The sequence below is a fragment of the Taudactylus pleione genome, unplaced genomic scaffold, assembly GCF_031769625.1.
Source record: "Taudactylus pleione unplaced genomic scaffold, aTauple2 ptg001137l, whole genome shotgun sequence".
Lineage (NCBI taxonomy): Eukaryota > Metazoa > Chordata > Amphibia > Anura > Myobatrachidae > Taudactylus > Taudactylus pleione.
Window position 1 is genome coordinate 4,156,388 of NW_028285538.1, and position 16,256 is coordinate 4,172,643.

At 45.5% G+C, this 16,256-nt stretch overlaps 2 protein-coding genes across 2 annotated transcripts in view; one reads left to right on the top strand and one right to left on the bottom strand.

The window, feature by feature from the left end:
- Nucleotides 1-620: 620 nt before the first annotated feature.
- Nucleotides 621-3,400, bottom strand: LOC148453527 (uncharacterized). Its single transcript, XM_088462011.1, has 2 exons — nucleotides 3,386-3,400; nucleotides 621-1,586 (listed from the first exon to the last, which is right to left on the bottom strand). Exons 1-2 carry the CDS (start codon nucleotides 3,398-3,400, stop codon nucleotides 621-623), a joined length of 981 nt encoding a protein of 326 aa, XP_088318137.1.
- A 7,745-nt stretch (nucleotides 3,401-11,145) lies between these two features.
- The window catches only part of TNFAIP6 (TNF alpha induced protein 6), a 54,015-nt gene continuing 48,904 nt past the window's right edge, over nucleotides 11,146-16,256 (top strand). Inside the window, exon 1 of the mRNA XM_088461988.1 lies at nucleotides 11,146-11,290. Within this exon, the coding sequence (XP_088318114.1) occupies nucleotides 11,191-11,290 (100 nt within the window). The 5' untranslated portion in view covers nucleotides 11,146-11,190. The remainder of the gene's footprint in view (nucleotides 11,291-16,256) is intronic.

Below are 16,256 nucleotides of genomic sequence, written 5' to 3' on the forward strand. Positions count from 1 at the left end.
GACGAGATACAGCGGCATTCAGTTTCCTCCTCACCCTATCCAAAGCCGCGCCACCTTGCTCCCCTCGCCAAAACCTACGAGGAATAACCTCCGACCACACCAAATGCACCTGCGGCCAACGCTCGGCTATTATTTGAAAATCCCTTTTAATGGCCAGGATAACCTCAACACCCTTACAAGTGCCCAAATCATTGCTGCCTAAGTGGATGATCAAGCAATCCGGGGCACCCCATTTCTTCTCTGATTCCCAAAGAAGAGGCAACAGACCACTCCAACGAAAGCCTCGCACCCCGATCCAGCGTACATTACCGGGGCTATCACGAGCAAGGGGGTGCCTGCAAGCCCAAAACACATATGAATGGCCTACGATCCACACCCTATCAAACACCCTACCACAACCTGTAAGGGGAAATTATTTAAAAGAACGTTAGTTTTAATTCGAATTTCACGTAACCAACAACAAGGTCGGGGAAACTGAGTTATTTGAGTGACCCAGATGGAGGTGAACAACACCAAAACCTCAATGGAGGGCAAAAGGTGAAAAGAACTCCAATCCCCCCTAGCGGCGGGTAGCTTAAGGCACTGGGTTTCCCAAAAAACAAACTCGCCAGATGCGCTGTCTAATTAGGCAGCATGTCGCCTCTCACGTAACCTTTATAAGCGGAAGACCTCCAACGACCCAACCATTTGATTGCGTCGCTGGAAGAGCCCGCTGCTGCCGCACAAGTAGCTGCGCCAATCCTAAACGAATGTGTGCCGTAAAGCTCAACCGGCAAATCAAGCGCTACCAAACACCGCTTAAAAATTGCAGAAAACTGAAAACGTGTCAGTGGCGAAAGGTCCTCATGAACTAGCCATTGCAAACCGCCTTGCGGACGCTGAGGATTGTAATGCCTAGCTATGGTTACTGGACATATGCTCGGGTCCGGATGCGCAGGGATTGACAGCCAATGTCCCCTACCTAATTGGTCGGTCTTTGATCTTTGAATTTTGAGCAAGATCAAATCCGACTTAACCATCACGTTATTCAAAAGAATCCCCGAGCTTGTTGCTCTCTTGCTAGCGGCCGCCAACTCGCCTACCCGCAGCGCTCCGAAAAATGCCAACACAAAAGCTAATTGAAACAAAAAGGATTCATACTGCCCCAAGGCTACTCCTGCTACTGCCACCAGGAGATTTCTCAACAAACCGGTGTCAACCGGCCTCCGAGAGTCACCTGGCCCTGCCTGCTCTCTAGCCCAACCTTTTAAAGCCTTGGCCAGAAGGAACGACTTGGTTGGGTCTACCAAACCACGCAAGCGCGAAAAATACGAGATGCCGGCTAAGGCACCGGACATTGCGGCCTTAGACCGGCCACGCTCGTGCCACCTCCAAACAAATTGCAACATGCTATCCTCAATATTCTTACCCCGATCTACTTCAGCTAAGAAAGCCAGCCACGAATCCCACGCTGCCGTATATGACTTTAAGGTGCTCGGTGCCAAAGCTCTCAACGTGAGTCCATCGATGCCGGCCCGATGATCTGCCAGACATGAGCGGGACAAGGTAAGCCCTGGGCGCTGGCTGCAGGCGCCAATGCCCTGAACCTAGTCCATTGAAAACGAGACAAAGCATCCGCTATCTCGTTCTCAACGCCAGGGACGTGCCGAGCCCTGAAATCAATGTTCCCCTTTAGACACAAAAGTATCAGATGCCTCAGTAAACTGAGAGCCTGAGGGCAGACTGACCTCTGATTGTTAATGGCATGGACTACCCCCAAGTTATCGCACCAGAAACTTATGCTACGATTGCTAAGCTGCACAGCCCAAATCTCTACTGCCACCACAAACGGGAAAAGCTCCAAAAGGAGCATATTAGATGTCAAACCGGCGTCCTGCCAGCTTTTCGCCCATGGCTCCGCGCACCACTGCCCCTCGAAAAATGCCCCAAAACCGCAAGCTCCGGACGCATCCGTATAAAGCTGGAGTTCAGAGTTGGCCACCAATTCGGGTAACCAAATCCTCACACCATTGAAATCCCGTAAAAAGGCACACCACAAACGCACGTCCTCCTTAAGCTCCCTTTTAACGCCCGCCGTGGCCCTCTCCAACCGACGGCAGAAGATCCTACCCATAGGAATCACTCGGCAAGAAAAATTAAGTAGGCCGAGTAACGACTGCAACTGCCTCAATGAAATTTTCTTTGCAGAGAGGCAGAGCCCTGAATACTCCCGCATCTTACTGACTTTATCCTGGGGCAATCGACATAAACCCATCACGGTATCAATCTCGATACCTAAATAGGACAAAACTGTGGTAGGCCCTTCTGTCTTCTTCGTCGCAATGGGCACGCCCATAACGCGAAAAAGAGCCTGCACTGATAAAAGCAGCTCGCTGCAGACACCGCTATCAGCTGGACCAACTAATAAAAAATCATCTAAGTAATGGGCTATCCCAGTTTTTCCCGAACCCACTCGAATGCACCATTGCAAAAATGAGCTAAAGCACTCGAAAAAGGCACAGGAAATGGAACAACCCATTGGCAAACATTTGTCCACGAAATATGAACCCTCGAACTTAAAACCCATGAACCTAAAAGAGTCGGGGTGCAATGGAAGTAACCTGAAAGCCGACTCTATGTCTATTTTTGCCAATAGCGCTCCCCTACCAAACCCCTGCACTATCCGGAGGGCGTCCTCGAAAGATTGGTAAGTGACGCTGCAGTCCCTCGGGTCCAGAGCGTCGTTAACTGATCCTCCCTCCGGGTAGGACAGGTGCTGAATCAGCCGAAATTTACCCACCTCCTTCTTGGGCACAACTCCCAAGGGAGCAATGCACAAATCCACTAAAGGAGGAGATGAGAAAGGGCCAACCATGCGGCCCAATTCCACCTCCGCCATTACTTTGGCTCTCACAATATCAGGATAATCCCTAGCCGATTTAAGGTTCCTTTTTGCTAACGCTGCAACTGACCTAACTATTGGCAAACGAAAACCCTCCTGAAAACCTTGCAATAAAAAGGCTGCTTCCGCCCTAAGCGGGTAGCGGCCCAACCACCGCTCCAACACATCTAACTGTATTGGCGAAGCGGTTCTATTTAGCAGCTCGCTGCTCGCCCTGTCCCGCTGCCTGCCCGCCTGTGCGCCTGCACTCTTTAACTGCGTGATTGCCGCCACACGACAGACAGACATGCTTAAAACGGCAGCTTGCTCCTCTGTTACACTGCCCGTTATTAAAGGCAAAGCACTTTCCCTTTCCTGCCGTGTTGAAACCTGGGCGGGCAACAAAGGGCTGCTTACGGCCCACTGGTGCTTCCGTGGTGGGTTTGTTCTGCTGAGTGACCTCAAGCCAGACGTCCACATCCTTATAGCCGAAGCTAAGAATTTTCTGGCCATCCTGCTTCTTACGGAAAGCCTCGTCATATTGCCGCCACACATTATGCCTAGCGAACAACTGAATGCTGTGAACGAGGTGTAAGTACTTCAGGATGTTCAGAAACTCGGCAGGCCTAGTCTCAGTGTAGCAAGCCGCAAATATATACATCCCGCAAAGCCAATAGGCGTAGCTGCGCCGCGCCTCCTCCGCTGCTGCCCCCCCAGATTTAGCTGTATCCAAAGCTTTTTTGGCGTCATGCGTAATGGCAAACATGTCTACGTATTTGCCCTTTCTAATACGCTCCCTCACTTTCGACCTAACGCCTCTTAAAATGGCAGTGTTAGAGCAGTGTACGGCATCACCCGTCACATCCGGAACCGAGCTGCCTGCAGAACTACGCGCTCTATTCGGGATTTTACGCTTCCCTTTCAATTGCTGAACGAAATAGCGCATTAGCTTACGCGGTTTATCTACTGAACTGGAAGAGTCAGAGGAATCCTCCGAGTGTGACAAATCTATGTGGCTGTGGTGCAATGGTATCTCACCTGCTCCGGAAGTCGACGGGGTAGCTGACGCCACGGCGGAAACCGCCTCCTGACTTGCGCCGCGTGGCATGTCCATCAGATCAGGTTTGACGACGGCTGGGCATCCTCTGTAGACACAGCATCACCAGCAATGACAGCCGAAGCAGATGGACCCTGTGGACTTGTAACAACAGTGTTAGACACAATCTTGTGTGCCACAGAGGCCGCTGCGGGGGCTTGGGTCGGGACCACTGCGGACGGGGAAGCCCTCGCCTGCGCGTGGCTTGAGCATGGGGGGGTGGGTGGCCTAACCGGAGGAGGGGCCGCTGGCAGAGGGGGTTGCTGAATTGGGTCCTGCCTGACAACATAGTCTGGCGCCTGGTGAGAAACCGGATGCTGCAAGCGGAACCATGAAGGGGCAGAATAAAATTGCTGTCCCGCATAGGGCGGCATCACCTGGTGCATGAACTGACCCGCCGCCTGAGACAGCCGCGCGTCGAAGCACTGCTGCGGAAACGCTGGAGGGACGGTTGGGAGCACTTGCTGCGCTAAGCCCTGAGCAAAATAAAGGGACCACTGCGCCCCCAATGCCGGGCTGTGCAAAGGCAAATTATGCCGCGCAGGGCCATAAAACACAATGCTGGGCGCCTGCGGCAATGGCGCCGCGAGAGGTAGCACATACTGCGGCGTAATGGGGGTGCTACGAGCGGAGACACTGCCGTGTCCATCCGCAGCAGCACTACGCCTAATAGGGGAAGCCTGCAACCCTGCGGGGCTGGAGAAAAGCACATTATCCGAGGGGGTTTGTGCTCTGCTAGGGGTGTTGCGCCCCGTCCTCCCTGCCCCTAAAGCAGTGGAGGTAGTTGAAAAAGGGCTGCGCAAACGCTGTGACTCTGCAGGCGCCTGGGTAACAATGCATGCGGGGCCGGGTGCTGGGGTCAGCGAACCCGCCCTCCCCAAGTCCCGACAGCCGGCGGCCATTAACGCAGGGCTCTGCAAGCCCTGCACATCTAAAATGGCCGCCGCCGTAATGTGGGCGGGGCCAACGACGGGAGCCGCGGCTACCGCAGCGATTCTCCCGCCGCCAGCCCTTGTTATATTAAAGGCATGGGGGGAAGGGCCCCCCCGGCAGGCCACCCAGACCTGGGGGCCCGGCGGTGAGGGCGCAAAGCCTCTTATCCCCGCGCTGCCAGCCGAGTCCTGGTGCCCGGCGGCCATTAACGCAGGGCTCTGCAGGCCCTGCTCACCTAAAATGGCCGCCGCCGCCATCTGAGCGGGGCCAGCGACGGGAGCCGCGATTTCCGTGGCAACGCTCCCGCCGCCAACCCCTGGTGATTGTGATGGGCTCGGAGAAGGGCCCCCACCGCGGGCCAGCCAGACTTGCAGGCCCGACGGTGAGGGCGCGAGGACGCCGGTGCCCGCGCTGGAAGCGGGCGCCGCCGGCGCCCGTGATGACATATGCGCGGGCGCAGTGCGTGCACCGCGCGTGTACGGGGAAGCGGCGGCCACTGGAAGCGGCGGCCACTGCAAGCGGCCTGGCTGCATCGGTCAGCCGCTGGGGGGGGGGGCATTGCGGCGCGGGCGCGGCATGATGGAGGGTGCTCAGAAGGGGGTATCAGAAAGGATGCAGTGGGGGAAGAGCCAGCAAGGAAAGGTGAGGAGCGTGGGGGGGGGGGGGTACACGGGTGGGATGAACTAATAGAGGAGATGAGAGACAGGAGAGGGCAGAATATGGAAGGGATAGTAAATAAAGGTAATAATCAAGCAGTGGAAATAATAAGTAATAAGTATTTTGACACTGAGGTACTTATCCAGACGATCACAACTGGAAAAGGGAAAGCTGACTCCTCCCAGCGCCCTAATATTCATAAACAGAGCCCGCCCAAACAGGTCCCTGACAGGCTGTCACTACTGATTGACCCACTAACCTAACCTATAACAAGACTGCAACCCCCAAACCAGTTTTAACCAGTATTAGCACAATAAAAAACAGGGTGCTTATGTCCTCTCATGCTTATTCTAGCATTCGCGTGCTTTAATCCTAATTTAATGTATGTTCTGTTTTTATGTCTTTGCCTGAACATAAATGTAGCTATTATAGTTCATAATGTGCTATTTGTATGTGCTTCGGAGATTGTCCTCATTAATCACCTTGTGGCCACTATCTTTATGCTTTGCTTCAGGCAGGCTTTTCGCTTCATATCAGAAATTAAACATATTATTGTTTTTATTGTACAAGTGTATTACCTGGGAATTCTAAAATCATTTTAACAGGTATTAAGAATATTTGATGTGGACCTGTCACATTTGGATTTTGAGCATTCCTATATGTCATGATCCATACGGAAAATCCTCAGGTGAGGGTAAAAGCCAGGGGGTTAGGGTAGCTAGGGACCAACTAAGAGAGTGCCAATGACTAGGTCTCCCTATTGTGGCCAAACCCAGGTTTGGCTAGACCTGCCCAGAGGCTCAGAGTCTAACCCACTTGGTGGTCTTCAGTGAGCCCTCCAATCGGGATTTGGGATTCGCTGCACCAAGTAGGCAGGTTGCAGCCCTCTGGACAGGTACCTGGGAGTAGCAGAAAGACCGGGACTATATTAGCATGAATATATTAACACAAGATGAAGTGACTACTTGAACACCGGAGTTTAGATAATACTTTGAACATAGGAGTTGATATAATACTTGAACACAGGAGTTGAGATAAATACTTGAACATTTGTGATAAATGGAATACTTGAAAACTGGAAATGAACTAAATACTTGAATACTGGTGATGAACTAAATACTTGAACACTGGTTATGAACAGAATACTTGAACACTGGTGATCAACGGAATACTTGAACACTGGTGATGAACGGAATACTTAAACACTGGAGATGAATTTGAGAATGCCTGAACACTGGTGATGAATGGAATACTTGAACACTGGTGATGAACAGAATACTTGAAAATTGGAAATTAACTTGAGAATGTAGAGATCCTGGTGTAGATTTGCACATTGGAACACAGAGAAATGTGGACACAGGCATGTACTGGGAATTGGTAGAGGTCCAGCTGAAAGCTAAGTAGTAATTAGCAGGAAACCTGACAGCTCAGTACTACAGAGAAGCTGCAGTAGAGGCTGAGCAGCATACTACAAAATACTCAGGAAAAGTAACATAAAAGACTGGAAAACTGAGAGAGAGCTCAAGTCTCAGACTGAAAAATTAGCATGGAAGCTAATGTAGGAAATACTGGAGAACTGTTAGTAGGCTGAAGCAACACTCTGAAGGAAATAGCACAGAGCCATATGGGGGAGAAAAGGCCCCCATACATCAGAAATTGATTGTAGCAATTCTGCAATGTGCAATTGATTGTGTATAAAAATCTGTAATGTATGGGCTTTACAGATCGCAGATTACAACCAAAAAGTGATTGGAATTGTTAAATCAGATTGTCCAACATGTTGGATTTCACAGATCGATTGGGGCTGTAGATTGCTAATGTATGGGCATGATCAGCAGATTTGCAGACTGTTACTAGTAAAATGATGGGCCTTTCAAGATTGGTTGATCTGTGTTTGCTGCAATCGATCTGCAAATCACTGAAAAAGATCTGTAATGTATGGGTGCAGATTGCTAGATTGGCAAATCCTAAAATCGGGCAATAAATCTTCAAATTGTTCAATTGTGGTTTTCAGATTGCTGATGTATGGGGGCCTTAGCAAAGTCACTGGAACAGCGAAGTTGAACAGCAGTTTTCTGTTCCTGGAGTCAGACTTAAATACCCCTGGCTAGCTGGTCATTAGATCAGAGGATCAGCTGAGTGACCACAGGACTACCATTGGGAGAGACTAGTCAGGTGATATGGACCAACATGACTGCGCCCATGCCCGGCACCCCGGAAACCAGGACGCAAGCAGGAAAGCAGACCACGGGGAGAATACTCAGTCACCACTCACCTCCACTCCAAGCGACTGAACACCTAAGACCAAGGACGCCGGCACGAAGGTGAGGAGCGGCCGATCCCAGGCCTCTTCCTGAGACTATAAATATATAAGTTTTTTTAATTATAAATCACAGTGGTAAGCTATAAGCACAAGGGTGTAATTTAAAATTTTACTTGGCTTGTTTCTTCAGGCTGGTATTAGTGACGTTGTTCTTTTATTCTGTAAAGTGATCATGGCAACCACAGGCACATGATGTAGTTAGAAGAGATGCTTTGGAAAGCACCTCTGAGCTCTGACTGCTCAGTGTAATATAAAATCATCCCCTGACCCTGCTCATGCCCCCTTCTGATGAAAGTACACCCTTGTACAGAAATGCGTTGAGCCTTGAGCTGCACACCTCCGGACTGCAGACTTCCATATACTGCCAGAAGTTTGCTCCGTACACTTCTGCAGTAAACAATCACCGCCGACCGGCAACCGCCGACAGCAACCAGCGATTCCAGCAGGACTCTGAGCTGTTATCATCCAGACTGCAGACCATATCCATTACTGGCAGCAGTCCTTCTGAACTGCTGGGTCAACATCCATTCTCCGGCCTCCAGTTACAGCTACTACCTAACAGTGGTCTCAGTCAGAGCACACACCGCAGGGCATTGGATCCAGCCGTATGTACTTTCCAGCCCAATTTTCAAAGTTTACTCACCGGTGAGAACATCCCTTAATAGGGAAGAGACTTCCATACAGTAACAGTCATATTTCAGCCAAACTATTTCCATTCAATATTGGCTTTTGCACTATATTCTATTGTGCTAATTTGCTGGATAAATGTTACACTTACAAACATATTGGCCGCAATACTCACATACCCACCTCTCTCACCGCCTGCCTTTGGGGATATAAACATTAGTGACTATTTACCCACATGTGATTCTCATCACCAACATCAGGAGCACGTTTTACACATGTCATCTGAGGTCCGCGGCTATAAAAAGGAATCGTAAGACTGTTGAAATAGGTGCCGGCCTTTTTGATGTGCACATCCTACACATCTACTATACTACACTGGATATTAATCTCTGCAATCCATCTTTATTACGATATTTAAATCATAAAAAGAAGTGTGTGCAGAACCAATACTCTGAGAAGCACAATTATATGTATATTGTTTTGTATTTTTTTATATGTTATATTATTATTATTATGCAATCCATTATGTGATATTTTAGTGTGTTTATCATGTGTCAAAAAATTTTTAGATAAAAAGTATCTTTGCATGAATACTTGAGATTTTATTTCTGGTTAACACGTGCGCAGTCTATACACATCTGTTAGCATATTTACAATGGGTGCTGGGTGTGCAATGCACATAGGCCCCTGGGTCCTGGGAGGGCCCACACCGCACACCCTGCACCCATAATTTGAATATTTACCGTTACTGTTAAGTTCTGCGTCGACTGTAGCAGCGCTGCATAAATCGCCTGGAAAAATGGCTGCTGCTGACAATTTCCCGGCATTCTGCGCATGTGCAGTAGGGAAATTGACATGTGCATGCGCAGTAGACTCTGGGCACAGACTAGGGCCCAGAGTCTACTTGTGACATGTACCACTTACCTAAACATTGTTGCAGACCAAGTACACCCCTTCATGGCAACGGTATTCACTGCTGGCATGGGTGGCCAATACATTTTGAGCTCAGATTGCTCTCTATCAAGACAGCAGCCTCTTTTTTATATGACTGGCATTAGAAGACATTTGTGATGTTTCAAATCCTCCAGGGAAGTTACATGGAAAAGTAATTGTTTTCACTACATTTGCGCAAATCACTACACCAGCTTTGCTTTCCCGCAGTGGTTCTCAAACTCGGTCCTCAGGACCCCACACAATTCATGTTTTCCAGGTCACCTAGCTGGGCACAGGTATAGTCATTACTCACTGACACATTTTAACAGATCCACAGGTGGAGCTAATTATTGCACTTGTGATTCCATGAGGAGACCTGCAAAACATGCACTGTTTGGGGTCCTGAGGACTGAAGGTGGCCATACATCTGCGACTGATCGTCGCGATGCAGGGATGCGATCCGTCGCCGGATCGCAGACATTTCACATGTTAAATGTCCGCGATTTGACGATCGCGATCATTTTTTTATCGCGATCGTCAAAACGGCAAAATCCAACATGTTGGATTTCTGCAATGCCGGGTTGCAACATCGCCGGATCGCGGAAATCCATTGCACATGGATGGGGCCCATAAGTTTGAGAACCTGTGCTTTGCCAGAAATAAATAATAATTTTCTTATTTATCTTGCCTGGACAGTTACACTTGTCTCCAGTTGTCCTGCGTGTTACAAAATAAAATAATAATAATAATAATAATAATAATAATAATACTTTTATGGGGAAAAAACATACATTCACCTCACTTATGAGTTGACACCTATTAATGTGACATTGGTAAATGTTCATTTGTGGTAAGGAAATATTGAGACAAAACCTTGCCCACAAAATCTAAACCATTTAATTTCTCAATACACTGTACATATTAATTATATAAGGGCTGATGCATGCCAGCCATAATCCCTATACCTATAAGCATTGTTGCGAGCAAAGCATCCTTATCCTATTTGCCACTACCCGTATGCTTGTCTTGATACCTGTCATCATTATCAGTGCGCACTTGTACCTGTCCAATCCCCGGCGCAAAAGATACATCTAAAAATGCTTCCAGCCAGCTCTGCATAGTCCGCATTTCCATTAAGTCTCTGCACTGCCCATGATTAGTTTCGGAGCATGCTCAGTGCAAGAACACAAAAGGTACGCTCCGCAAATGAGCATGTGTTCAACTCTGCAACAGCCACATAATCATTGCCAGCAGCTTTAATAATAAAATATTTTATATATAATACTGGAATACTGTAAGTTATCCAGACATAAACAAACCTTGTCACAAGAGCTTGCAATCTAAATATATCCGCAATCTATAACAATTCTCCATTATCACACCTCCTTGAAAGACATGTCCCTGCAAACATACAGAATCAAAGCTAATTAAGAAGAGAAATTAATGACTGTTGAAACAGATTAAGCAACCTTTGATGAATCCCCCCTACAGAGTCTGGTTGGTCATAACCACAGACAGGGGAAGTCATGCTTGTTGGTTATATTATCGTCATCCTCTCCCTACTAATACAGTCTGACATCATTCTAATTGTGAAATACTACAGCTGTACGTTTAATTGGAGCAAGCTCACTAAACTCACAGTAAGCAGGAAAAAAAAAAAAGATCTTGCTTTAAGCGATCTGGAGACCAGATGTTTAAAAAGGGCTCCGTGAGATGCAAGAGTAGTTTCCTTGGAAGAAATCCCTCTTAAATAGCTGAAACATGAACAAATTGATATTATTCTTTTTGATAGCCTTGTGCTTGGATGAAACGTTTGAATGGGGAATGAAGGGCGAAATATTCCACAATTCAATCTGGCTAGGTATGTCATTCATCTGTTTACTGATTTTTACTTACATAAACGTAAATATAATCTGCAGCAGAGTTAGGAATCCTGTGGTTCTTAAACAGCTAGAGAATTTGAGGCTCTCCTGCAGTTAAGTAATAGGTAGGTAACTTATGGTATAGTAACTTAACTTGCAATAGGCAGGTACCTTGTGGCTCTCATGCAGCAAAACTAAGCAACCTCTAAATCTCTTACTACTGTGGAACTACAAGTCTCATCATGTCCTTACAAGTTGTCAGAATATGTTCAGACTTGTTCTACAAAAGTTGGCATTCCACTGGCTGTCCAAGTATAGTCTACAGAAAGTGATATGTTTTAGAAGACATTATTCTTCTTAAAAGCTGTTTACATTATCGTGTAAATATTTACATTTTGCATATGATGTTTTAGTTAAATTTCTTCATAGCAATGAAAGCCTTTAATCGGAATTTCTGGTTGGTTCACTTTTCCTGTAACAAAATGTACATTTAGAGAAACAACCTGGTTAGTTCACTTTTCCTGTAACAAAATGTATATTTATAGAAACAACCTACTGTACAATTCTGTGTATTTTGTGTGTTTCGAGCCTCAGCATTGTACAACATTCATACCTTTATGTTATACCTTTTCAAACTTCTTAAACTAACAACAAAGTTCTTACAGTAAGTAACATGCTCTCCTGATAAGTTATAAAAAGTTGACAAAACGTCCAAAACTGTATGATTGTTTTACTATATACAGATGTTATCATAAAGTAAAATGTACATTTCTGATCAGTAAAATGCACCCTGTTGGCATTACTACATTATGCAAATGTACAATCACTGTAATTTGAAATTATAGTGAATCTTACAAAAGTTTCAATACTGTAGTTTGCGTACAATAGCAGGAAAGGGACACTTGAGCAAATGCTCTATCAGAAGTCCCATTCTTACACATACATATCACAGAGCGGAATGAATTGACTGTGTGATTCCCAGCTGCCTTTATGGACTACACATTTATCAAAATGCAAATTTACAAATACAGTGCAGAATGTTATTCCATGGAATGACGAAGCACAAACGTAGTATCGGCAGAACTGTGCACCCTTTTATCTCTTCGTGAAACAAATAATAGCAAAATGAATCTTGCTGAAATAATATGTAGACGTAAATACATAGACTGCTCCGTATGGCCGAAATTAAATACTTTACAAATAAGACTGAACAGTCCATCATATACTGTATAGCCCATTTTGTTACATGTTTAGCAAATTCAGTCCCATTTCATTATACAGTCACATGTCCAGCCGCTTGACCACAATACATAGCCCCATCAGGCATCAGCAAAGCCCCTAACTGCAGTAGTAGTATTTACTATCCCCTGACTCCTCAGAGATGTGAAGTCTCTAGGATGAAGCAGTTCTTAGTGCTGTTATTGGTTGCAGAGTACCGAACGCCAATGCAACCATAAGTCTGAAACCAATGACGGTACCACGGCTGCTTCTTAATAGACTAAAGCAGAAACTGTCTTAAGGGTCACCAACCTTCGAAAGAGCCCCACATTACCTTTATACTGTAGAAATAATAAACAGCTCCAAAGCGATCTCAGTATCCCAACATCACTCACCCCAAAATGCCCCCTGCTTGAAAATTCATCTACATGCCCTCAGACCCCCACTTCCACTATATGCCCCATGAGCATTCAGACCTCTACCCAAAGACTTCATATCCCACATGTATTCCATACTTGCACTTGCATACCACTCACGCCTTCACACATGCCTAGACATAGTTACCTGCACAACTGGAGTCCACCAAGGATGGAGGAAGAATGCACTGTATTCCAGCCACCGATTAGGCTCCCCCTAAGCTTTATTCTCTGCTTTATAACAAAATCAGAGAAAGAAATAAACAGAGTGGAGAACCAAGCTCAGGGCCGCAGATACAGACTTGCTGGGCCAACTGTTGCTTTTTACTTTTTATTTTCTCCTAAGTGAGTCCCTCTGATGAACTTTATATCATGGCGTCAAGTCTGAAAGCAGCATTGTCCCTCTAAAAGAAAGGCAGTCCATAAGTATACATTCTAAAATATTACTGTATAGCTATATGCTTAGAAACAGACATAATAATGTACAAGAAAAGAAAACAAAACTGGATTGAATGAACATTGTTGGTTTAATATTCACTGCTATCCTATGCTATAGAAGCGTGAACACCCACCTGCAAATGAAAATGTCTAGCTGGATATTTATAAGATTGTAAGCTGAGCTGTGACATTTTTGTTATTTGCTTCTGTGAATGTCATCCCTTATAACCCATTATTGTACAGCATTCCCGAAGATAATGGTGCTGTTAATACTAATATAGTAAGGAAGATGAGAATTGACATATGGAAACTACTGTATTAACCATATTGTGATTATCTTATGAACTATAGTATGGTATCCACATGGTAGATAGACTGTAACTATATAGACACCAGAATGTAGACAGTAAATAGGTTGACAGGATTAAAAAGGTTGACATGTAAATTGGTGACAGTGTAAACAGGTCGACATGGTCAACAGGTTGACTTGCAAATGGTTGACATAAAAAGGTTGACACATGGTTGGTTTTTCATTATTTTAGGGTTAGGTTTAGGATCAGGCACTTGTTGGAGGGTTAGGTTTAGGCTATGGAAGGGGACATTTAGAGTTAGACATTAAGGGGAGGGTTAGACACCATGGAGGGCATGGTTGGGATTAGGGTTAAAATATGGAGAGAAAAAACACGTGTTGACCTTTTCTGTCGACCATTTGTACAGTATGTTGATATTTTGCCCATGGTGACCTTTTGACCCTGTCAACAATATACTGTTCAACCTTTTAACTCTGTCGACCTATTGTCTGTCTACCTTCTGGTGTCTATCTATTGACTGTCTATCTATTAATCCACACCCACTATTTGTACAAACACATAGTAGATGAAGACCTATTAAAGTAACTTTAATAACAGTACTCAGCTCAGAAATATTTTACAAATGAAACATTGAAACATTTAAAATATATGTCAGTATGGACTGAAAATATATTCAGTCCACTTTCTAGGAACCAGTGACATCAGTGAGGCATAAGGGATGTCTCCCTAGTTAATAGGCTGCATTTTTGTAAATATTTATTGGCACTGCAAAAATAGCAACCCCCCCCACTGTGCCTCATTCACAATGTATAAAACAGCTAAGGTACAATGGAAATTGATGATGTCATACCCCCCTATTTGTGCTGGAGGGTCTAGATTCAATTTATCAAGATGTAGTCAGTTGGAAAGAGTCAAATTTTACAGTACAAAATTTCAGGAGTTGGGTAGAGCACGTTGTTCGTCATTGAGTTCATCAATGTGTTTAAATAAACAAGACTTATGGCAGAATTCCCACAAGAGGTAAGTTGTTTTTAAAATATAATTCATACAAATATATTTTAAGTATAATATAAGAATAAAAAATGAATAAATACAATAAAAAAAGGATAGATAGATAAAATATAAAACAAATCACACACTATTCAAAATTAAAGGAGGTGGGAATAATATTGAAGTCCAGAAGTACTTTTAATGTTTAAACATTACATATACATTTTGGATATCTAAATTTGCTCCTCTATAGGGTCAAATAGTGTGTGTGATTATCTATACAATAAACGAGAAAGCATATCTGTCTGTTTGTCCTTTATGCACGGCCAGAGTTTTTGACCTAGCTCCACCAAATTTGGCAGGGTGGTGTAGTTTGAACATGATTAGGTTTTTGCTTAGGATTGAACTTCGTCAGAGTCACACACTGTCACACAATCCCTAAAAATGGGGACAATCTTAAATTACACAGATTCCAGGGCTGGCTCCAGTGTAAATTGCCAGTCTGCCAAAAACCTGTGTGAAAGCTACAAAAGTATCCTTTTAACCTCACAGTCTGAGCAAGTGTTAAACTCTATGACTCAAGCACTTCATAGTAAATCCAGAATTAGTCCTTTGAAAGTGACTATATATATTAGTCAGCCCTCTGTGTTTGCATGCAAGGGTGTAACTAGAACTTTGGGGGCCACATATGTTAATAGGGCCCCCCGAGAGGTAAAAAAAAACTCATACATTCGCCCCCACACAGAGTCCATTCAGGTTACGCAACACAGTAGTACCCCTTATACACATTATGCCATGCAGTAGGAGTACCCCTTTTACATTATGCCACATGCCCTTTACACTACACATTATACCACATAGTAAAGCCTTTTTACAGATTATTCCACATAGTAGTAGTGCCCCATATAACACATTATGCCACACAATAGTAGTGCCCCTTACACATTATGCCCCCTCCCCAGCAATTCACCTACTCGTGTTCCTCCAGCAGCCTCTAGCCTCCCTCTGTGTGCCGTCAGCATCCAGCAGGTGTGGATTTGGGACCGGGCCACCAGCTAATTACAGCTGGCACACCGGCAGGCAGCGTCAGACATGGATAGACAGCACGGCGCAATATGAATCTGGCACCGGTCGCGAGCCAATCGGAGCTCACAGACTGGCAGCAAATCAGGAGCCGCTACTGCTGATTGGCTGCCGATCCGTGAGCTCTGATTGCCTCATGACCGGCGGCACTGTCTTTTCATGTCTGCCTGCCGGTACGCCAGCTGTAATCAGCTGGCGGGCCAGCACCACCATGTGTGCGCGACTGGTTCAGCGGCAGGCTCCAGAGGCAGCTTGGGCACCATTGCAACCCACAGTAGTTATGCCACTGTTTACATGCATGTTAGCAAACAGTGGGGTCTTTTTCAGGAAGAATGAAATGGGGTTATAAACGAAGACAATGTAAACAAAGGCTGCAGGTGTACTTCAGGGTCCAATCTTCAACCAGGGCAACGCTGGGTATCCCAGCTAGAACACAATGTAGGAGTTGAATAAGACTAGCTGTGTGTAAGTGATATGTACATTTTAATCCGTACATAATTCAATTATAA